This window comes from Aspergillus alliaceus (genome assembly GCF_009176365.1).
Source record: "Aspergillus alliaceus strain CBS 536.65 unplaced genomic scaffold BDW43scaffold_3, whole genome shotgun sequence".
NCBI classification, from domain to species: Eukaryota; Fungi; Ascomycota; class Eurotiomycetes; order Eurotiales; family Aspergillaceae; genus Aspergillus; species Aspergillus alliaceus.
The window spans coordinates 1160310-1184118 of record NW_022474686.1 but is presented as its reverse complement, the minus strand read 5'-3'; the positions used below and the strand labels follow the sequence as shown (position 1 = coordinate 1184118).

The window sequence follows — 23809 nt, the reverse complement described above, 5'->3', positions numbered from 1 at the left end:
CCAGTAACTTGTACTACTAATTACTTGTAGTAAGTAGTTGCAGTAGTAGTACTTAGATAGTCCTGTGGTTGTGGACTATAAAACATGGATGACTCAGTAATGACGGACAAGGCCATTCTATGGGCGCCAAGGCCTTTAAAATAATATCTGTAGATGCTTGGTAAGACTTCAAATCCATGGCTGAATGACGGACGGAAAAGTGTGAGAATTCCTACGAGAGTATAGCGTTGCAAATTACAATATGGAAAAGGGAACCAAAGCAATAAGTCAAGGCTAATGAGGGGTTCCACGTTGCGGACAGTGAAGTGTACTGCATGGCCCAGGCAGCAAGGCCTCAACCAGGCTTTTCCGGTCGAGTGGCAGGGCTTCATTGTCATATCAACATCAACCTACCATCATCTCTTCCTCATAACGCCTCCCCCCGCAGTCCGTTTATTTTTCATCGTTCAAGTCGTTCCTTAAATAAATGTATTTATATCTACTCTACTCATTAACGTGATATACCATGCCTCGCAAGGACTTCCAGAGGGATCTTGCGCAAGCTTCAGTCCCTGGACGTTTTCCTCGTTTAAGGAATGTGAGGCCGGGTGAAGAGCATGGCTCAATCCTTTTTACCTACATGGTACCTTTCAGCAGCAACACCATTGATTTACAGACCTCAATCTTTGGTATGTACATCCGGATCTAATCGATTCAGCGTCACTCAACTCTAGAAAAACAGATACATATGACTACCCCGATGATCATACATACTTCACATTTGCTGCGAGCGATAATATCCCTGAGGCTGTATCGCAGGTCCTTGATAGCACACAACCAGTATTTGCGGGTTTCCCGATCCATCAATTTCTTGAGTGCGTCAGCGACAGTATAGATGACGCTCTTCTGGGAAATGGCAGCGCACATCCAATCCAAGAAGACGATGCTACAGAGAGTGAGACTCCTTCCGATGACGATAACGACGACTGGGACGTTGATTATGGATCCATATGTCTTTCAACGCCAGACAGGTTAGAGGTGTTGAAGCAAATACGGTCAGACATGGGCGCTGTGAAAAAGGCTGGGTATCGGGTCGGGTTCATTGGAGAAGTAACCGAATCCCTAATTATCTCAATCTCTTGTCGGATAGCGAAGCTTGCGATTTCAAAGGTAGCGATGCAGGCATGGAATGTTCACCCCACGCAGTATTTAGTGCTGCTTCTGCGATATCCATTAGGCTACCGTCAGCTAGAGGAGATTGTTTGGACATCTCCTTCAAGGTCACCACAGATTCGGATGCGTGTCGGTCTTTGCGACTCATACAAACCTGGAGTAGCAACTGCCATACAGGCTTTTGATTCCACAGACTCTGAGATACCCGGGAAGGTTGCAAATCAGGGCCCAGATTTGCAATCTTTCTTCATTGGCGACTCAATCCATACACTACTCAACACACATTTTGTCAGCTTGGTGCGACAACGTCTCCAACATAACTTTACTTGGACAGGGGCTGAGCTCTATTCAAACAATAGCCAAGGCAAAATGGCAGACCCTGAAGAGTTAACACGCGAACTGTATTTTGTTCGAGAGACATGGAACGATATCACACCACGCTTTCTTCGAGCAGACCATATCTCCGAGGGTAAGGCTCAATTATCCTTTCCTCTGATTGCCATGCAGTTCACCCTTCGCAGATTTGTAAAGTGCACGGAGTTCTGCCTAAACTGCTATTGCAAGGTTGAAGCGGGCTTTGAGGCGCTTATGCCCTATGTCTGCTCAAAAAGTCTGTGTCTGTACCAGTACATGAAACTTGGCATGGGGCCGAGTCTAGAGTGGAAAATAGTATCTCAACCGTACGTTATCGACATGCTTGTCAGTTTCACTTATTCTCGAGCGGCATATAACCGCCTTCAAGACTTCCCTACTGGCCTCGGAATGGTGGTTCCTACAGCCTATGGCAAGCGCCGCACAGAGAGAATATACAGTGCAAAGCTCAACCTGGACAAAATGGAGCTCCTTGCCGAAGGGAAGCCTGATTTGAGAGAGGGTGATTGGATTATGATTACGCGACACGGCTCAAACCTTCGCACCTGTCAACCTCAGTGGCATTGTCGAGTGCAGGACGCGGATCTGCTGCCATCTATCGTCGTATCATCCCCAGTTACCCGATGGGCGCTACATGGCCACAGCCCGCCTTTCACAAGCGGGGACCTTGTGCAATTTGTATGTTACAAAGAATGCTTCGACGATCTACCCGACAATGTTAAATGCGAGGCAATGGTGATGCTCTTGGACACACTTCCCAATATTGACGAGATGCGGTCATTTGTTTTGAGCCATCCTAACGCTAATTCCAAGAGGTCGCTGGCATCATGGGGTGAAAGAATATCCCCGTCTGCTCTTTATGCCCTGCGGTGGATTGTTGCATCAAACCGATCGTGTATCAGGTATGAGGACAATCCGGAACATCAAATATCAGGGCTGGAGGGCTATGCACAGTTCAGGCTCGCGCAGGGAGCCCCAGATAAGGAACAGCGCTTTGTGAGCGCGGTTAGGTCACAACCATCCAGCCAAAACCAACTGTATCCTACTCTGTTCGCATGGCACGGAAGCCCGCTATATAACTGGCATAGCATTCTACGGGAAGGGCTGCACTTTAAGACTGTTGCACACGGCCGCTCTTCAGGGGATGGCGTGTATATGTCCCCACAGTTCAATTACTCAGTGACTTATGCTTCTCAAGGGTCCGCTTCCCTGTCTTGGCCGAATAGTATTTTGAATATACAGATGGCCCTGTCCCTAAATGAGGTGGTCAATGCTCCCATGCAATTTGTGACCTGCAATGGATACTACGTGGTAGATCAGCTGGATTGGATTCAGCCAAGATACCTCATCATTGCATACAAGAATGAATGTTTAAAACTGGGAGAATCGGGTGTTAAACCATCAGACTTTTACACCCAGGATCCTGGACATGCCGCTGTTGGTCCCAACAGCAAGCGTCTCATACTACCAATCTCTGCTGTGAGCAGTCACCACAAAGCCCTCTTTTCAGATATATCGGATAGTCAATCACGCAGTAGCAACTTTTTTGGGAGAGCGACTCAAAATAGCACACCTGATGGCCAGCTTTCTGATGATGGTATACTGCTCTCTGATGAAGACCCGGATAGTGTCGCCACACTTGCAGATGATTACTGGCTCCTTGAATCAGAAGGTCAAGAGAGTGACGATAGCAATGATAGTGACAATGAGGCGACAAACGAAGATCTCCATGGCCTGTCTGAGACCGATTTTCGACCCGGAAGCTTAGATGAGTCTTCCCTGAAGCTATTAGGTCCACCCCAATACGCGACAACATTGGCTACTAAATCTCTTCAAAAGCATCTCCAAGCCACATTGAAATTACAGGAACGAGAGCCGTTGCATACCCTTGGCTGGTACGTTAATCCTAACATGGTGAATAATGTTTACCAATGGATTGTGGAGCTACATAGCTTTGAACCGTCCCTTCCGCTGGCCAAGGACCTAAAAGAGGCGGGCTTGACGTCCGTTGTGTTGGAATTGCGTTTTCTGGCCCAATTTCCTATGTCGCCTCCTTTCGTCCGCGTCATCCGCCCAAGATTCCTGCCGTTTAGCAGAGGCGGTGGTGGCCATGTTACTGCTGGAGGGGCGATGTGCTTGGAACTACTAACGAGCTCCGGCTGGTCACCAGCTTCCAGTATAGAGAGCGTCTTGCTGCAAGTTCGCATGGCCCTCACCAGCACGGACCCGGTACCAGCACGGCTTGAGAAAGAACACACGTTGGATTACTCCGTGGGCGAGGCTGTTTCTGCGTATGTGAGGGTGTGTCGATTACATGGGTGGAAGGTTCCTGATGACCTTATTCGAGTCTCATGGTGAAATGGAGGAACTCCTGGGAGAATTTCATGATTGTAACCAAGAGTCTGTAACTACACATTTCCCATTACCTTCGAGAAGAGAAGCCTAGCGTCCAACCTCAGTCAACAATCTCTGGAAATATGGTTGACCTTGCCACTCGGAAAATTGTGCTTCTCTTTTCTCGTCAGTCTGCATTCCTCATTTGATAATGCCTTCTTTCATCTCCATGAACAAAAGACCCTCAAACTTGTTAATCGAACAAACACAGGTCTATGCTCCTTAGGCCTCCTTCCTTGAATTCTAGCAATCCTATTTGCCCAAACATGAGGCAAAGATCCGTGTTTACGGCGAATGGCGACCGAATGGCGCAGATTTAGCGGCGATGCGCTCATCCACCCCGGCGATCGTGCAATCCTAACAGCACCCACGAGCTCACAAAAACACTGGGAAGTCTTCTCGACTTTATTTGATTCTTTTGTGACTGGTTCTTGGTCATACGTTTCAATGTACGCTTTCGTGCCGCTTCATCATATCGGACCAATTACCCCCATTGCATACCCAGGAGTCTAGAAATCCCTTTAAGCTTGTCAATGTAACCCCAGTCTTTATCCACTTAACTTTAAATGTCACTGTCTATTATCCGCCATGACTGACAAGCCTTGGCTCACTTCTTTTAGCCACTCATACGCGTATCTCGGGCCCCTTCCAAGAATATTATTTTACACTTAACAGCTGTGGTTGGATAAAGCCGTGATAGATAAAGAATCACGTCATGGAATCCCATCATGAGCACTGGGGGTTGGGGATACTGGGCTTCGTACATGTGCAGATAAATATTATTCGCAGATCCCGAGACTCTTAGCGACCGACTTCCATTGAGACAACCTAAGGGATCAAAATAACAATGGGATTCCCTCTCTTCAGCACCAAAGCAGCACCCACAGAAGGTGAAGAGCGATCCGACAATGACAGTATCATTGACACTGGGAGCCTGCAGTACACTGCAGAAGGAGGCCTCAACTCCTCCAAGCTCACGTATCAGGAAGCGAGCGGTGCCCCAATAGAAGTCAATTCACCGCTGGGTTACTCGGTCGGCTCGGTTACTGTGGTGTTTCTGAACCTGAGCAAGATGATCGGAACGGGTGTCTTCTCCACTCGTATGTCGAGCCCAATCACATTTCATCCGATGATTGTCAGCAGCTAATCTAAGACAAACGGTAGCATCTTCCGTCCTACGTGGAGCCGGGTCGGTTGGCTTAAGCTTATTCTACTGGACAATTGGATACCTGATGGCCTCCAGCACGTTGTCCGTTTACCTCGAGTTCGCTTCGTATTTTCCCAGTCGGTCTGGATCAGAAGTGGTATACTTGGAACAGGCGTATCCTCGACCCAAGTATCTCGTTCCAACGGTGTTTGCGATGCAGACTGTACTATTTTCATTCAGCAGCAGTAACGCCGTGGGTATGTAGTCCCTACTGGTCAATATCGCAATTGACCCAGACTAACTGGTGAACTAGTGTTGGCTCAGTATTTATTTAAATTAGCGGAGACAGAGTCGACTGATTGGAAGCTTAAAGGCGTTGCTATTGCATCCTATACAGTGGCGGTACTATGTTCGTCCTTGGCCATTAAGTATCCCTAGGGATCTTGACTAAACGCGAATAGTCCTGGTGTTTGATACAAAATGGTCGCTTCGACTCGCAAACGCAATCGGATTTGTCAAGCTCATTACACTGGTTTTGTACGTCCGTTTCTACTCTATGATTGCCATATGTCATAGAGCAAGGCTAATCCTTGAGTAGTATTGGGATAACTGGTCTTGTCGTTCTCGGCGGTCACACCTCAATCAAAGATCCTACCCTCAACTTCCGAAATGCTTTTGATGGCAGTTCGTCGGCCACCGTATACGGGGCTACCAATGCGTTTGTAAAGGTTATGTTCTCTTATCAGGGATATGAGAACGCCTTCAATGTTGTCAATGAAGTAAAGGTACGCTGCACCCATGACAGCAGACAGCACTCGATATAACTTTACCTCAAACATCAATAACTCAAGTCGCATAGAACCCCATCAAGATTCTCCGTTGGAGTGCCCCGTTATCCCTTTTCATCACAGCCGCCCTATACATCCTAGCGAATGTCGCCTACTTCTCCGCCGCATCGAAAGAAGAGATACTCAACTCAAAGGTCGTTGCAGCCAGTATTTTCTTCGAGAAAGTATTCGGAAACCACGGTGCATCCCGGGCCCTGAACTTCCTTATTTGCCTCAGTGCATTTGGAAACCTACTTGCTGTTCTCATTGGACAATCTCGTATGATCCGAGAATGTGGCCGGTATGGCACCCTCCATCTCAATTAAACTGACACATTCTGACCCAAACTAGCCAAGGTGTGCTCCCCTTCACCACCTTCTGGACGTCTACCAAACCGTTCGGCACACCCCTAGGTCCATATTTCCTCAAATGGGCCCTAACACTCTTAATGATCCTCGCCCCGCCAGCCGGCGACGCCTTCAATTTTGGTCAGCCCCCCTTCCTCACTCATTAACCATACAAATCTCCCTCAAATTTAACAACCTCCAGTTGTCGACCTGAGCATATACCCCCTGAATCTCTTCGCCTTCCTACTCGCCATCGGCCTCGTGATCACCCGAGTCCGCCGCCGACGTCTCCGATTCCCCCGCTCAGAATACCGCGCCTGGGACATCGCCGTGCTCTTCTCGATCTTATCGAACCTATACATGATCGTCGCCCCCTGGTATCCACCCACAGCTGGTGCAACCGGCGGAGATGTCAGTTTCTGGTATGCAACGTATATCGTTGTGGGGCTTGGAGTGTATGTCTTTCCCTCTTCTCTTCTTTCTTACGAAATATACTAACTCATACTTCAGCATCGCATTCTGCTGTGCGTACTACTACTTTTGGATTAAGGTTCTCCCTCAATGGAGCGGATACGAGTTCCGGCAGACAGTATTGCGCCTCGAGAATGGTGAGGTCGCGCATAAGTTGGTTAAGGTGCCTAAGGATCGGTTAGCCAGTTGGGATGCTGAGCACGATGCCGCTGGGAGGGTGAGAAGGAGGGCGGTGCAAAGTAGTAGCGATGGGGATTCGGAGGTGAGATAATCAGAGCTGGGTGCTTTTCTGGTTTCTATGATCGTTGATCGTTCTGAAGCGTCCGGTGTAATACAATATTCTTGCAACGCTGAGTCCAAATCACAGCGTCGCAATAAAAATTACTCTTGGTCGGTTCACATCATTTGTTTGTAATATTTACCTTCAAGAGGGCAAAGGCCATCAATTAGAAGCTACTTGAGCAGCACTAGTATCTCTTTCTGGCTCCCAATCTTCAACTCAATGGTATTTATTACATTCCCTCAAGCTCAATGACGAGTGAAACCATCTCAGAATTCGAACGTAAGTAACCAGCGCGGAACATAATATCCCTCAACGCTCAGAATCGCAATCGCCTTGCTGAGCAAATACATCAGAGCCGTATCATCATGGTCCGACTTCACGGGAATCCGGGACTGAACGAGACCAGGGCTGCATGCAGAATACGCATAAACGGCCGGTAGGAGCCCAGACACCCAGCCCCACTGGCAGTCTCCGCGATCATCGCATCTTCGTTGAACAGGGCTCCGAATCCGTAGAGCACGATTTCGAAACGGTCATTGCTCGTGAGGAGCTCGCATTTCATGTTCAGGGCAGAGTTGAATATGTCGGCGAATAGTCGCTCTCTTGCTTGCCATACGCTGTCCTATTCGCCCCCATGTATTGAAGGCTGCTTGGTCCATAGGTATGGTCTTCCGGCGCGGTTGGAACGAGCGGTACGAGTGCCTTGGGCAGCCGACGGGACAAGAACGAGGCCCACGTGGGAATGATGTTACTTTTGTAGTGATCGGTGTTAAAGAGGAAGTGGTTGGTTGCGAGGTGGAGGTTTCTGAGGCTTTAATTATTAAATAATAATATATTTTCTATTAAAATACTAACATACGTCCTAGCGAAGACTGATGAAGTACTGGTCAGGCTGCTTTAACTTTGCTTTCTTTTTTATTGGTCTGATCTAGCTGTTGTTATCAGCCAAACGACTGTTTCATCCTTGTCGACGCTGGAGGCGGAACTGTAGACGCAATCACTTACAAAGCCGAAAAGTACGGCCCTTTACGGTTGGAGAGAGAAGGGGTTGGGGTTGGGCCGGCTGGTAAGCAACTTCTCCCTGGATAGCCAACCGGGATTCCTATAGCTGACTTAGTTATAGGGGCCTTGTGCGGATCCAGCTATCTCAACGAGCGATTTCGAAAGACTCATACTCAAGCGCTTGAGAAAAGAGACTTACTTAGAGAGCAACGATGTGAAGAGTGAGGGAATCGTGAATGATTTGGTCTTACAATTCGAGACGAAGCACAAGCTAAACATTGACATCTATTTACACCCCTCTCCTCCACCCCTGAAGCCAGAACGTTTCTTCATCCAGGGTCTTAAGCCGAACCAAGAAAAGAAGTTTCGGAAGAGTCGTCTGTATCTGGGCCAGTAAGCTTCTCCTTTGCATTTTCTCTCTAACGCAGCCAACATTAAATGTCTGCTAGGGAAGATTCGAAAGCTATCTTCCAAGCCATGTCTAGATGGCGTGTCACTTCTGATGTTAGATCAGATTGATCAGGCACGATTGAAAGGTGTCGCCGGGAAGGTTAAAAATTACATTCAGTGTTCCGGACTTTTTTCCTCTTCTGATATCTCTGATGAATATCCCAGAAGGTTATCCTCATCAGAGGATTCGCGGCTTGCTCGTCGCTAGTGAATCATCTGCAGAGAAGGCTAAACCGATACAATCGAATGAATACAGCCAGGATTCAACTCATCCGAGCAACGGCACCGTATGTTATGATGGGCGCCAACCTTTCACTGAAAGAAGAATGATATTTTTTAACGACAGTCCTAACAGAGGATGTGCTGTCGCCCATGGGATGGTACTCCACGCTCTCCAGAAAGAGGATGGTCCTGAGCACAGGCTTCGGCTCAGTTACGGGCTTCTTCAAACGGGGCCGTAACGACCTGAGCTTTGTGAAGGCCCATACAGGAAAGTACCCTTGGACGGATCCTCTGGATGGCACCAAATAGATCAAAAATACAACCGAGTCGATTGTGATTAAGGTATGCGCATTATCCTCGTTGTATACACAGTATCGGTTCCGTCGGTTCATGGCGACTGTATGCCAAAGTGAACCATGACAGGGCGACCTCCTACCATCAGGCAGTTGTATCTGCAGAACTGTGACCGCACTTTCCCTATCCAATCAGATGAACCTTTCCTATGCAAGGAGGTCTTATACCTATCAGACCGACATCACGAGTCGAACTATAGGAGGAACCACCCGAAGAACAGAGTTGAATCCGGCTTCTTTTCCCAGTGGCATCGAGGAAAGCTGATACACTATAGGGCCGACGGATGAAGGGCATATCATAGTAGATATGTCATACCTGAAACAGGACCTGTCATTCAAGCCGATCTTTCCTAATTCTGGAGAGAAAGGACAACCCCATTATCAGTCGAGTTCGATCTCGTCATTATTGTCGACAGGCGTAACCTCCGATTTATTGCATTCCAATAGGAGAATGTGACTTAAGGGGGGTGCCGGGGCGACGTATCAGCATTGTTGCAGTCTTCCAATCCGGCACTGACTGATCTCGCTACGATCAAAAGTAAAGCCGTCTACGCCAGACATTGTTCATACTGTTCAACTTCGCGTAATCGCAGACCTTTGGCCTCTCCTATTTTTCTCTTCACGTTGTTGATATTCAAAAATCGCATTATCTCGAGTGGCCATCCTATTCTATATTGATCACCTCCGTGTGGCGCTTTCCGAATTTCTTTGCATTGACAACACATCGATGGGTGATATAGTAGCTGGAAGCATTGTTTGCAGTTGTTCAATTCATCTCCACAGCACACAGGCGAGCTACCACCATATATTTTAAAAAATACTACTGGCCACTTATAGGTCGCCGAGCCTAGCCGGCCGGTGGCTTCGAAAGTATGTGTTCTGTGTCTAATTTGTGTGCGTCCAGCAGGGTCAAGTCGACACTGGAGGCCTCTTAGAGACAAGAATCGACCAACGTTCACGCTCTTTGATGAGGTAGCCAAGGATATAAAAGGCTTCCCCCAAATGGAGATCAGTCGCTTGTTATTAGACTGAGCTAGGTGGTCTCGGCTTTCCTTTATCGTCGTCAGACGATCAGTTTCGTCGGACTTGAGTGGGATGTGTACCGGTACGTATTTGTATGTTATACATTCCAGATCTACCGGCAAATATCTGGTAAAGTTGATTCGTGTCTCCCTCGAGTTTGGATGCGCGGCATTGATGGGGGGGTATACCGCAATGGGGGGGAACTCGATTGGAGCTCGATTGGCTCATCGCAACCCCACCTCTTGGTACATATTTACCATCTGCTGCCTCACCATCTTTGCCAACGGCCAGGACTTCCCTAACATGTTCAAGCCCCCAATGCTCAGTTGAATCCGTGCCTTTAGCGAGTCAACCTTGTCAGGAGTAGAATTGATCAGGCAGGCCGCCGTATGCACAATCACACACATTGCCAGAGCGCATGTGAAGAAGGGCGTACGCGACTTGATCGCACTGGGCAGAGTAACAAGATTCGACAATTGATCTGCTGCCCGCAGAAACTTATGAGAGTGTAGATCCAGATCCGTGGGTGCCGGGTTAGTGTTGCAGATTCGAAGCCGGGTGCACCATGTGCGAGCCTGGAAAGAGGCAAACCTCATGCTAGAACGAGGATGATGCAGGTAAATTATTGCCCTGTTGATGCTGTTAGCTCCTTGAATGGTACCAAAATGGCGGGGTGGCGTATGCGAAAGGGCCCTTACAGATAGTCGATCATCTCTGCTTGGAATAGCATTTCGTCTAGGTTCGAGCTGTCCAAGGAATTATTCTGCGATGAGGGTAGCTGCATCAGCGACGAAACGAGCATAGCGTCAACCGTTTCTACCCGTGCCTCAAGGTTGATATCAAGTGAACGGTTAATCTCCATCACCAACCCGAGATTCCGCGCAGCTTCAATTCGATATTTGAAGGTGGAACTGTCTTGGGCCATAGACCACTTTTCGTTGAGATCCTCTAGTGTTCCCGCGGTAGGGGTGATCTTCCGCATGTCAGCTACTCTCACTCATCTTGACCGGGTCTTAAGGGCGCTCATACCTCTCTGGCGGAATTGTAGAGTGTCTCGGCACAAGGCAACTGTACGTCCGTCTTTTGAGAAAAAAGGCGGAACGAGCTTTGATCTCGCATGGCAGCCAACAAACCGTCTACAACATATAGTTCCCAATATGTCCTGCGCCAACTTTCGGCCAGCACTGAGCTACCTTGGGAGTTCACGCGGGAGAAATTGGAGCGGTTCATCCCCAGCTCGAGGGCAAGCTCGATCGCTGTTTGCATGTTCAATCGGGCGGTCTCTTCTTGGCCATGAGCATGCTCGAGGATCGCAAGTAACAGTAGTCCTTGGACTTTAAACCCGTCCCGCGGGGTGGAGTCTAACAGGACATCGTGCGCCGCTGGTCGAAATTCTTCCTTGAACCTTGCATCAGGATAGTAATGTGCGCCAATATAGCGCATAATTGCGGGGATATATGGAGGTATCTGGTGGCGGAGCGAAGAATGAAGTATCTTTCTCGGAACCAAAAAAGGGTGCGACCGGTGAAAGTTTTGATAGTACAGCTGGACCATGGGATCGTAAGCTATCTCGGCGGTCGTTGGGAGAGGCTCCGGCGCTGGCCAGGTAGTTGTACTCTCTTGGAGACAAGGGACGTCCCATACTGGAGGCGTGTCAAGCCCTTGAAGCAGTGCTGGATCTGCCTGTTTTTTTCGTTAGCCCTTGCCGCTCTTTGCCGTAATAGGTAGCTTGTCAGCCTACCTCTAAGTCTGTGGCCAACGTGGTGGCATTGAGCCATTCAGCGAAGTCTTCTGCGGTCAACATCTCCTCAGCGAAGCGTTGGGGGTGATGGTTCTCGTGCTTGGTACGTAGGCCTCGTCTCGACCGAACATAACGGCATTCTATATTGGAGGATTGACAACGAGTACACGTTGGCATCAGGGCATCGCACTTTAAATGACGACGGCGACAAGGGACACAAGCTAGAGAAGAGGGCGGCCGGGATGAGGGGGGTTTGGACGGGGTGGTTGGGTCCTGCATGGTATACTGTATGTAGTATCATAAAATAGTATCGCTCAAAGAAGAAACAAAGACGGGATGTGGCGTTTATGGGTGACACAGCAGGAACTAAGTTAAAAGCTGGGGTTCTGAGCTAAAAGAGGCATGGAATGTTCCATCTATGTATCAATGTATAAAGATAACTTTGTTATGGATATCTCGGATGTCATTACCGCCAGTCACTAATTCGTCGATCCCGAGATCCCCGAGTCGGCGACCAACCATTCGGCGACAAGTTCCACTTTAATTCCTCATAATGGATCCCGTTCCTTCTTTTCCATCCCCCAAGATTCATTGATCGAATATTTGATAAGAGCGTGAGATTCTGTTCGGCGTCCTTCTTTTAGGAGCAACACGACATGCATCACGGAATCCTTCAACTCCCCGACCCTTCCCCGGCTGTCTAGACTCTCACTGTCCAACGTCCAGCCTTAATCTTCACGGGAGGCTCGGCTTACTGTACGAGCACATGGTCGTGCCATACAATGACCCAGGCCATTGGATCCCATCCCGGCGCGCCTCAAATTCTCCACCCACTCCCGATGTACGGCAGAACTGCAGAATCAGGATACGAGCTCAGCTGAAAAGGCTATTCTCCGACTTTTGGCCTGAATCACAATGCATACCTGTCATATAAAGGGATCGGGACTTCATCGAGGTAAGGAGAGGGTGGCTAAAAGACCAGTCCAGGGCCATAGGAAAGTCGACGAGGACCGTGTCTGTGCGAGCCACTGTGAGACTTTCCGCTGATCACACGCCGTGCGACTCTCAAGACCCGGTTGCATGTGGTCCGGGCTTATACCACATATTCGACACAACATGCAGTTAGTTGTATTCGGTGACGCATGTCAAACGCCGTCCAGACGGTCGGCGACCTTGATCCAGTCCTCCGGGTTTCAATTGTTTCCAATCAGCATCAAAAATTATACAGGGTTGTGGCATGATCGCAAATCTCCACCACTTTCGCCTGGGGCTTTTGGGGGTGGGGGCAAAGTGGATAATCATCAATTGGTGTGATAGGCGAGGACGCGTTCCCGAAAGAGGTCCCCGAGAGACGACATCTCCACTCGTTTCATCCACACGAACTCCACTAAGCCTTGAATGGTTATTACACTGCGTCCATGTCTGAAGTACTCCGGAGTCCTCGCCCGCCTTGCTCTCCGATTCAACCTACACCCCATCCAAGCAAGACAACACTAGACAGCCCCCCAAATCGCCTAGCCAATCGTTTTGTACAATTGCCTCCTATACGTGCAGTACCCCCATTCGCCTTGTCGCGATCACCGATCCTTAGGTCACTGCGGAAAAGCCTTTGTTAAAAGATCCTCTCGGGCGTAGACATAAACAAAACTATCCACATATCCTCACAAGATCCCGAAATGAACAACAAAAGCCCATCCCAACTCCTTGAGTAACAATGGATCACGACTGGACTTCCCAGGCGTCTCTACGGTTGCTGTATGATTACTCAACCGCCTATATCAACCATTCATTGCCCACGATGATGCGAAAATATATCCGCGCGGGCATTCTCCCAATATTCAAGCCCCGTCCCACGTACAACCAACCGCCCCGGGGCATTTAACCTAGGCGGACACCCCTTAGGGGCAGTGTGCGGCGTCACGTCTCCCAAGTTGCACGCTACCACACAAAAAGAATGTGTCGTCATTCTCGCGTATCTGAACCCGGTCTCGAACAACATTGTCGGTAACACCACTATATCTCTTTGTCTGTGTCCGTTGGACAGGATTGGCCTCAGTGTAACTTGCCACTACGCCGCTGGCCGAAGGCAGGTTATCCGCTCACAGAAGCCAGGGATCCCTTCCAGTCGCATCCTAATGTTTGGACTATATCGAGCGAAGTTCCTATGAGCGCAGTGGCCCGACACCCTCTCTGAGGTGAAGTCAGGCGGCCGCTTCCGCTGATCTGTGCTGTTTTCCACGCGTGTCATCATACCGTGTGAACTCGACTATACAACCTCTTGAAAGATGCCTGAGGACCAAGGAACGATGCCATCCGCAAACAGCCGTGCCGCGCCCTGAGGCACGGCGGGATAGTCCAGGAGGCGATGCTGGCTAGTCCCGCATTCCCATTATCGGTGCAGGACTAGACCATTCGCCACGTGGCATTTCAAGTCGAATGGTAGGTGCATCAATAAGAAAGATATGATGCTCTAGGTAAGAAATGGCTTTGTTTTTATGCGGTCCTCCTTTACCCTTGTAGTGCATCTTCAGTACAATTTTGTAAGGCGAACCCACATATTGGTCTCGCTCAGTAAAATTTACGAGAGACAATGCCCTTTAGTTGGATTACGTTCAAAACATAGCAAACAAGACTCATTACCTCACCCACGGTCCACAATATTCCAACCAAGCAACCCTCGCAACATAACCACACAGCTTTTCCCCAAACGTCTCGATACTATTTCCCTAGACCTTAACCATGCGACCTTTAGGAACAGTGCACCTTTAGTCCCTATCGTAATCAGCAATTCACCTCTAGGAAACCTCTATGAGGAAAAGGAAATCATATTCGCCGTCAACCCAACATCATGGGTTATTTTATTTGTCGTCTTAACCCTTTTGTGCAGGGCATATATGCAGTGTGATAGTAAATGAAACAAATATATGTTATTAGGGTTCGGATAGCCCTGTAGGTGTTGGTCATATCTATCTTGACTTAGCCTCTCTGCGAATAGTTCGTTGCAACACCTTTATTATCAGATCTACACTGAGTTCGTGGCTTGATAGAACACGGGCTATCCCTCGTATAAGGTGACGATCATGCCTTGATGCGTCTTCGGCCCCGTTTATATCTCTTTTGGCAGCGGGAGACAATCATTTCTTAATTCAAACACCATCCCCATACCTATATTAAAGATTGAAAAGGAGCAATGTGTAGAAATTGCCGGATTCATTCATCCTCAAATGGAGGGAGGGATGAACACGATAAGTGGATAGCGCAAAGCGCAGCTCAAATCACATTAGGAAATTGTGAAATGTATGTTGATTGGGTAGTGACTCCAATAAAATAAATATAGAGGATTGTTGTGTTGGTCGGTATCACCCGGAGGAAGAGGCAATATCCTTGCATTCGACATTGTGATACTAAGTGCATGAGAGAAGCGATGCACCTATCATAGTATCTCATAGATGCTTGCGATCCTTTGCAGAATCATCCCGCGTCGTTATTGGTGTTGTCGCATGATGAGATATGTATTGAGGATTGCGGCGATGTGGCGATCCGTCGTAGATCCAGGATCGGTAATGAGTCTATTTGTTATCTTGGGTTCTGGTCCGTAGGCGTGACTTGGTAGTAGAACTGTCACGGCTACCCAACTCTCATCTCCGAGTACTACTCCCCTAAGTCCATTGCTGGGGTATCAGAATAGAACATAGCGAGTCGATCATCGAATCGCTTCTTGCTTAGAGTTAGGTTTTGATAAGACTTACTTAGGTATACATTTGTCCCCATCTCCAAGAGGTTTCATTATGGACTTCCCTAGCAATGAAGAAACCACGGACTTTGACTGTGGTATCAGATTTCCTGAACATCGAAGGCTGACAACGTTCAGTTCCATGTTCAAGCTTTAGACAACTAAAAGGCCAGTCAGCTTTACGCCCCACCAACAAATTATGGAAATGTTATACCATTATACCCTTTCATGTCAGCCATTCCCTTGGTATCCAATAAATTCCGGGGTATCCAGCTCAGGTAATAGCTAGGCACCCACGAGTCATCCTCGATATCTATCTACTGTGGTTTTGGGTCCCTGGAATACGCCCATCCAAGTAGATGCGAAGTGCCAACAAATTTATCTGCAAGGGGCCTTCTCGGCCGGTTCGTCGGGTCGAAATAAAATTATTATTGAGCATCTGCACAAGCACTCCGCCGTCACCGTACCCAAGGAACTCGTGCAGGCCTACTCAGATATGATATGTGAGTAATCAATGCTTCCTGAACATGTCCCATGCTGCTTCGTCCACCACATGCAACGTCCCTTGCGCCTCCGCCATCATTCACCATGCGATTGGAGAGGATATTACTTTCGTAGCAGATGACTTGCGGCATAGCAGCATACTGATGCTTGTTAGAACCTTGGAGGAGCCAACCGGCCGGTAAGGGACCCAATGTTCGGCAGAGGGATTCCGGGAAACTATACCCAAACAGCTCGCTACATCCTGACTTTGCTAGTCCAATCATGACTAGGAAATAGGATGCAGTATCCTCACTCAGAACACCAAGGAAAGCCAAACAGTTTGAACAAAATAGTCCCTTACCTCTATCATATCCACCTATCCGAGTTAAGTCAGCGTACAAGTCCACCCGCCACGCTTGGGCCCTTCAGTGTCTTCGTCTCACCGAGATCAAGATCCCAGCATCCTCACAATGCCTTCAATCTCCACCGTAACCCCCAGAGGCTCCCGATACGGCTGTAGGAGACCAATCACAGTTCAACAGGTGGCAGCTTGCCATTCACTCAAGTCCTCTGCATCGGTGGATAAAAAGGCATAGTTGGGGACGTCACCTCATTCTCTTGACGTAAGCTCGATGCAAACCTCCTCGCTGTTCGCGAGATATGGGAAACTTAGTTTAATTGCCTTTTGTCATGACCGCTGATCAAACAGGGTATATCATGGGGCAGTAAGTTGAGCCCTTCGAAGGCTGACTACAGAGGCTTGTAAAATATCATAGCATTCGTCGTTTACCATTTCTTACTTTCTGATGATGTATTCCGAGGGAGAATCGAATGCTTCTCCATAATCATAGATATCCGAGGATGTTCACTTTGGGATGCCATGCGCCATTTTTGGCAAAGAAACCTGTCAAGAATGCCCCTCCCTGTAGAAGCTAACTGATAGCGCTGCGAATATTGAGCCTATCATCTCCTCACACTCTTCGGAGGGCGTCAGGCGGGGATATCAATTGCCTGATCCTTGCAGATGCGACTTCGGATAACCGATTCACGTCCAGCCAATTGGGTGCAGGCAAGGGGTTACGAACCTATAAAGGAGACTCCAATTGAAAAGTCGATTATGTCATTGGCCGAGGGAAATACCTGTCGGATGTCGGTCTTTGATTGTGTGTATGGATGAAGCGGTTGAGAAGAGCGTACTTAGGGATATCCATCGTAAGGCCACGATCCCTCTGAGCATGTGACTTCCCTGTCTGAGATATCCAAACTTCCTTACCATTTGATGCTCTCTATCGGTCATTCGGTTTATGGCTCCGTTCAGTTGGTCTGAAGTGGTACGGATCACTTGATCAGCCAAGTGTGATATACACCACCAGCAAATCTCTATACGGTATAATGTCATCCAATCTTCCATGTCGCTAATGTCAAGTCACTGGAGATAAAACGAAGCACACGCCAGACGCTCAATCAATATAAATACAGAAAGACATATTTTACACCAAGAACTCCTTTTCTATCGCCTGACCTAATTTATCTGCTGCACGTTAGTCGGTGCTTTGTCAGGAAGAGAAATAACGTACCACTTATGCCCTGTATAGCTTCAAACGCAATGGAATAATTCCCTAGACACTTGACTATCAGTCGTAGGTTGTGATACAACTCCTTCCGAAAGTCGGACAAAGAGTTTCCATCGAGAGGATTAACTTCGTCCGCCGTGCTGTTCAGGATGGCTCGTGCTTTGAGACTAAGCATCAGCATTGTATAGCTCGACTGCACTCCACAGCATACCACGCTGGGCATGGTTCGAGGGAGCTCAACGCCAGAACCCCCGCTGGCGTATTGTGTGTTGGTTAAAACGTCACTGGTATGGTTCGGATATGGAAGATTGTCGAGCAATGTGACAATGTTGAGGGCTGCGTGCAAACATAATTTTGATGACTCCTCGCAAGAAAAGGGCATCTGGAGGCTGGGTATCTGGGAGAATAAAGATATGTCTTCGACAAGCATAGTGTTGTTGCTTATTTCCAGGGGCATATCCATCCGGTAATTATCCCTTGTAGGGATGGAAGAGTCGGACTGTTGAATGGGGCCAGACATGATATCTTGAAATGCACACAGTTGGTGCAATTTAATCCGTGCACTATGGAATTAGCTAGGCCAGTTGTGTTCGGGCATGAAAGAGCCTACGTGTGTAATTTGATTTCTGCAAAGTCTTTCATCATCTTTGCGGCCATAGATTCGACGGAGTCAGGTTGTGGGGCCATCTGAGAGACTAAAGGGGCATCTCGACAGCGAAATAGAAGAGATGATACCTGCCTGTCAAGCTCTGCCATGCGTTTCGAAACCCATGATGCGTCGCTGGTCGTGTTTATTGTTCGATCAAGATCGCTAGCAAATAAGGCGGATTCGACAAGGGCTTGCTGTGCTTCAATGAGGAGTTTCCATCCCTTTATACTGATCAGTAATTGAAGGTACCAGGGTTCGAGATAATCAAGATGCATACCTCCGGGTACGAAGTCACGAACCATGGATCGTAAAGATCGAAGGCTGGAGGCTTTGAAAGATGAGCCATGCGTTAAATGGGATAAAAGGGGGAATTTATACGGACCGTCCCACTAACAGCTGATGCTTGGCATGCAGTCATATACTTGTTCAACATCAGCAAGGCTTTCCGACAAACAGTAAGTATCAAGAAAGACCAACCGTCATCCACCAAATCCTCCGTTTGGCGTCTGCGAACTTTTCTTCCTCCACCGCTTCATGCAAAGCCATACTCATAGCTAAGGCAAGAGCTTGGTTGGCCCGTTGGAGCATGTTGTCGATGTGTCCTGTCTGTCCATACTCATAGGTACTGAGTAATGTCAATGCCACAACTCCTTCGAGGAATACCTCCACTTGTGGATGGAACGGTCGTCGGTCAAAGGCTTTGGCACCATCAGCCGAATCTGCTTGGGAACTTTGTTTCCTGCTAAGAAGCTCGTAGTCTTTTTCAATGACGCCAAGCGCAGTTTGAGCGAAACAGTTTGCATATTCTCTTCGTCTCTTCACGTACTCTGCCCTCCTAGGTTTCCTCTCATTTGGATGGGGGATTAGAGAGAGGATGGCGGAAATCGCCAGACTAAGAGGGCTCGTCGGTTCAAAGGTCGGTGGGCCCCTAGCCAATGGACGGCTGGATACCGGCTGGTGCTCTGGTGGGGGCAAAATGGGGAAAGAAGGATGGATGAAGACGTAATACGCATCGAGTCTATTTTCGTCAATATGATGGTCGGCGACAGTACTCCCTCACGGAGGCTTACATATCCTCGTTACTGCCGTACAATCGTACAGGGTTGGACACAAATGTAGAATTGGCATTAGAGTTGGTTTCGTCTAAATTTGGTCCGAAGATGGAGTCAAATATAGAATCGATATCCGCAAAGGGCATTTCGACGCTGCGAAGTCCCGCCCCTGGGCCGCATAAGCCTCCCAGCTGATAGACCCATTCTACAGAATATTCATTAGAGGATATTTGACGCTTATCGTGGCCATACACACGTTAGGTCAAGAATAACTTACCATCGCCAGAATTGGGCGACATCCCCGTCTTGTTAGAAGTCTCCGCTGGATGACTTCCCAGGTCCACAACAGATGTTATTGGCGTGCAACTGGCCACAATGGGTTTGCGCTTTCTAGTGGAACAACAAAGTGGACCTCGCCGACTGGGAACATAAGAGCAGGATCTCCTTTTAGCGACGCAGTTGGTGCAGACTGTCTGGCCATCACAGCGTATGCGCAACGTACGACTACCACCGGGAAAAGACTCATTCAGCCAAATCACCCGCTTCATGTATGTCAGAAACGCACCGAGAAAGACAAGCTAGTTTGACTGGCGGTCGATAGAACTTCCGGCTAATCGAACGCCTATAGTCGAGATCGGCGGTCATATCTCAAATCCCGGTCAATATCGAGCAAAGTTAAAAAGCAAGGACCATACACCGTCCTGCAGAAACGGAGGGTTTTTGCGCATGGCATGGTTAGATTTTGTATCGGCCGGTCAAGAAAAATCCAAATCCCGAAGAGGGTCAGCGAATCCCGACTTCATGTCAATCAACCGTACAATCAAGTGGTCCAGGTGGTGGAGCTTTGATGCGATGAGTCTTGGCAACGGTTATGGCTTTGATGATCCGGCATCAGCCGAGCTAACTGCTGGGGAAGGTGAGAGGGTTCAACAAGGCGAGTGATTGGATCTTGCAGATCGGGATATATTTTCCTTAGGTGGGATCACCTGGAGTTGTTTGCTTCTTTTGTTGTGGTTCTGTAATTTTTAATTTTTTTTGGCTTCCTTTCCTTTGTTTGTAACGTCTCCAAGGTAGGACAAATTATTAATAGGAAAGGGATAGGGAAAGGGAAAGGGAAAGTATTTTACCATTCCTTGCTGACATGACGTTTCTCATCCATTCATTCTTGTGACACAATTTCGCATTGACTCCGTCGCGGAGAATTAAAAAGTAATTAACAGGCCTCATACTCTCTCACGTCGCGGTCAGCCCCAGTCTGACCCCTGCATTCTGGAAAAACTCAGCAGCCGCCAGTCAGGGTTCCATCCGAGTATGTTGTGAATCCCAAGGCAGATCCTACTACCGGCCCCAAACGTGAACGCTTTCTTAGCGACTTCAGAAGCGTCCGTTCCAGTGGCGAGCCAAGGGTCCACATTGAAACTCTCGGCATCTGCATAATTATTCTCACCCCTGGATTGAATAGCTCTGGGTGCTCACTGTCACTCCTTAGGGAATGAAATAACCACTGGACATTGCTCCACCTTCAGGCGTATCTCGAGGTAGCCCTCTTGGCGCTGCCCCGTACAGCCTCAATGCTTCCATGATGACCGCGTTAAGTAACGGTAGCCCTTCAGTGAAGCGTCGTTGAATTCAGCGTTTAGGTTACTGACTTCCTCTTTTAGGTCGCGTTACAGCTTTGGCTGCGGCAACACTGCCCATATAAGGCACGTTAGATTGGCGGCAGTAGTATCCACACCAGCTACAATAAGGCTTCCGGCCTCTGATGCCATGTCTTCATCCGTAATAATGCTGCCATTCTTCTCTGATTCTTGCACCATGCCGGCAAAGATGCTAAAACTAGCATTACCAGTCATCCGCTATTTGTTATCGCCCGCTGTCCATATTGAAAGAGATAGTCGTCAGCACGAAACATAGTCTGGAAGGAAGAAAGAGGTATATGGCAACAAAGGCCATGCGAGCAACGGAAACTCTGCCCTGACCCCAGACCCCTTGGTAGCGGACTCTAGTACGTGTATATGATGAATTTTCTACAAAAGAGTTAACCAATAATAGAGCAACATCGTGCGTCTACATGACTTACTTTGCCAAAGTGAAGCATGTCAAATGACACTCTAAACATTAGATGTCTACTCACATCTGTACCAAGGAACATCCACCACTTGAGCAGATCAGGTTTGCCATCCACTTTCAGATCCTGCAGAATCTGGGAGACTGCCAACTGAACCTTCTCCCTGATTACGAGCTCCCAGACTCGGCGCAACTCTGATTTCAAAAATGGCCGTGCGAAAAATTGTGTCCGCATAGCTTGCTGCGTTGGGTCTCATTATGAAGACTCCCGGTTTCTTAAGGAAGAGGAACTTTTCAGACCATTTTGACTTCAGAAATTGTGACCCAGTGCGATGTATTTCCCTGAATCCAGCAAGTGAGGATATGTCTACCTCATTGGGAGCAATGCGAACAACTGAGTCATAAAACCGATGCAGCTCATGGACGAAGTATATACGATTCCCAGTAAGGCTTGCAAACTTCAGAGGTAGCCTAGTCAAGGACGTCTATAATGGTCCCAGAACGCACCAAACAGGCGATGTGAACGTCGTGTACAAAACCTAGTACGGTGAGTCGCAGACAGGGTATTAAGCAAGCGGTACAAAAACGAAATAGAAAAGAGGACAAGCCCATACTACGAAAAGATGTATTACCTGACCGAACCAAAGTGCAGCCGCAACGGCGATATATTTCTGCCATCCCATCTTGTCAAGGGAAATGAGCGATCACCTCTTACGCAGTTCGTTATGTTCTACGGTCAACTGACGTATATCACTGCGATAGACTTCAAACAAGGGCCCTGACTGTCGGACAGTATTCCAAGCAACGGCGAGTATGGAGGATAAATAAGGATATTGTCGGCTCTCGGAAAGCATTCCCTGTTGACTTTTCGTGCTGGCTAAAATAACCTTCCAGTAACCCATGTATCTTCTCCAGTAAAACTAAGCGAGTGTCGCATAAATTATCAACACCAACCCCAAGATCGTTATCGCCAGTCCACCCTGTGCGGAGATGTGCAGATGATTTGAAACACCGATTCGTTGATCGAGCCGACCGGCAGGTGTCATCGGTGTATAATATTAAGAGCATGGAAAATCCCAGAAGGATTCAACATGTTGTCATGGATTAATTAAGCTGTCGGGATTTGTTTCCCCACGTCCGTGTCCGATGATTGAATTGCTTGTTGAACTTCGGGATCTGGAGAGGTTCACGCCCTCCGATCCCTGCCAGAAAACACACACCGCGTGTCTAATAATTGTTGGAATTGAGCGTTTTATCTTTTTAACATAATTTAAATATATATATATTGTTTTCTCCCTGACTGGCTTCTCTTGATTCCAAGTTATAATAGTTGACTGTGTGAATCATCACGGCGACAAAAAGACGCCAAAGCTCTTTTCGAAATGTACAGTCACATGATAAAAGTTACGTAATTCCACGTTACCCAATATTATTCTTCATATTTTCAATCATCTAGATCATGTCTCGCATCCCTTTACGGTCTCCTAGTTGAAATAGAACTAGTAGACAGGAATTAGAACTTTCAGCGTGGAGTTATAGTTGGTCGATTTATTACAGGCCAGTAAAAGGCTGATATTCAACGCGGCAATGAATTTATCCTATACAACTACTCAGGTAACCATTGAAATATATCAGGCCTCTACTACTGCAAGTAGTTCTCCTCGCTCCGGACAGCCAGAGGTCCTTTCTGCTGCTGATAAACGATACATTCTTCTACGAATCAAGCGGGATCTCTTTATTAAAATAAAAGATATCTGTAAATTACTTAACAAGCCTATTTCTGCACGTACTGTTGCGCGTATGCTAAAGAATCTGGATATAGCCACTGGAGAGCGCAAAAAAGATTCCAGTTAACTGAGAAAATAGCCAAATTACGCTATCAATAGATATATATGTGCAAGGGTTGGACGTACAAGTAGTAGGGCAAGATTATTTGGAGTGATAAATATTCTGTTAAGCTTGGTAAAGGAAAGAAAAATTAATAGGTATGGCGGCTTAACTACCTTTTTTCCTTTTAAAAAAAAAGTATATTTTTTCCTATATAAAAGCTAAAGGAATATCTATTATAATTTGGGCAAATCTGGGGTGGTGGCTATACAGAAATCTACCGAATGAGTAGGGATAAGAAATCTGCCCGAGGGAGGTATTCTTCACGCTCTTATTTAGAAACTATAGAAGATAATCTACCTGCTATACAGGAACCTGGTATAGAGATTATGCAAGATAATGCCCCTATTCATACCCAATATTATTAAGAATTGGTTTGGTGAGGATAGTATTCCTCTTGCTGACTAGCCCCCATACTCTCCCGATATGAACCCTATTGAGCATGGCTGGGCTTGCCAGGGTGCGGACTCGGGCAGACAGGCTAACAGAGCTAATACACAGGCAGGCTACTGGTCAGGCTCTATACAGACAGATAGACACGGCGTAGCTTGAGAAGCTACAACAGGATCAGGATCTGGCG

General features: G+C 47.7%; 5 protein-coding genes across 5 annotated transcripts; 2 read left to right on the top strand and 3 right to left on the bottom strand.

Moving 5' to 3' along the window:
• Positions 1 to 505: 505 nt before the first annotated feature.
• BDW43DRAFT_306544 (putative ubiquitin conjugating enzyme) lies at positions 506 to 3882 on the top strand (the record flags this gene model as incomplete). Its single annotated transcript, XM_032046046.1, has 2 exons — positions 506 to 668; positions 722 to 3882. The coding sequence occupies 2 exons, from the start codon at positions 506 to 508 to the stop codon at positions 3880 to 3882; spliced, it is 3324 nt and encodes a 1107-aa protein (XP_031905535.1).
• Positions 3883 to 4678: 796 nt separating this feature from the next.
• On the top strand, positions 4679 to 7214 carry BDW43DRAFT_122949 (high affinity methionine permease). The gene is made up of 9 exons (XM_032038091.1): positions 4679 to 5018; positions 5083 to 5322; positions 5379 to 5474; positions 5527 to 5602; positions 5664 to 5850; positions 5925 to 6193; positions 6244 to 6380; positions 6442 to 6694; positions 6750 to 7214. Exons 1-9 carry the CDS (start codon positions 4766 to 4768, stop codon positions 6979 to 6981), a joined length of 1743 nt encoding a protein of 580 aa, XP_031905534.1. The 5' UTR covers positions 4679 to 4765; the 3' UTR covers positions 6982 to 7214.
• A 2373-nt stretch (positions 7215 to 9587) lies between these two features.
• Positions 9588 to 12643, bottom strand: BDW43DRAFT_320413 (putative C6 transcription factor). Its single transcript, XM_032049075.1, has 4 exons — positions 11785 to 12643; positions 11073 to 11726; positions 10742 to 11016; positions 9588 to 10673 (listed from the first exon to the last, which is right to left on the bottom strand). Exons 1-4 carry the CDS (start codon positions 12061 to 12063, stop codon positions 10268 to 10270), a joined length of 1614 nt encoding a protein of 537 aa, XP_031905533.1. The 5' UTR covers positions 12064 to 12643; the 3' UTR covers positions 9588 to 10267.
• Positions 12644 to 17490: 4847 nt separating this feature from the next.
• Positions 17491 to 19920, bottom strand: BDW43DRAFT_296859 (transcription factor domain-containing protein; the record flags this gene model as incomplete). The annotated part of the gene is made up of 9 exons (XM_032044283.1): positions 17491 to 17531; positions 17578 to 18137; positions 18185 to 18444; positions 18501 to 18551; positions 18606 to 18644; positions 18701 to 19241; positions 19294 to 19480; positions 19553 to 19779; positions 19841 to 19920. The coding sequence occupies 9 exons, from the start codon at positions 19918 to 19920 to the stop codon at positions 17491 to 17493; spliced, it is 1986 nt and encodes a 661-aa protein (XP_031905532.1).
• A 588-nt stretch (positions 19921 to 20508) lies between these two features.
• Positions 20509 to 22025, bottom strand: BDW43DRAFT_296858 (cytochrome P450; the record flags this gene model as incomplete). Its single annotated transcript, XM_032044282.1, has 10 exons — positions 20509 to 20537; positions 20615 to 20724; positions 20786 to 20882; positions 20921 to 20927; positions 20967 to 21131; positions 21186 to 21302; positions 21356 to 21535; positions 21609 to 21813; positions 21850 to 21881; positions 21975 to 22025. The coding sequence occupies 10 exons, from the start codon at positions 22023 to 22025 to the stop codon at positions 20509 to 20511; spliced, it is 993 nt and encodes a 330-aa protein (XP_031905531.1).
• Between the last annotated feature and the right edge of the window lie 1784 nt (positions 22026 to 23809).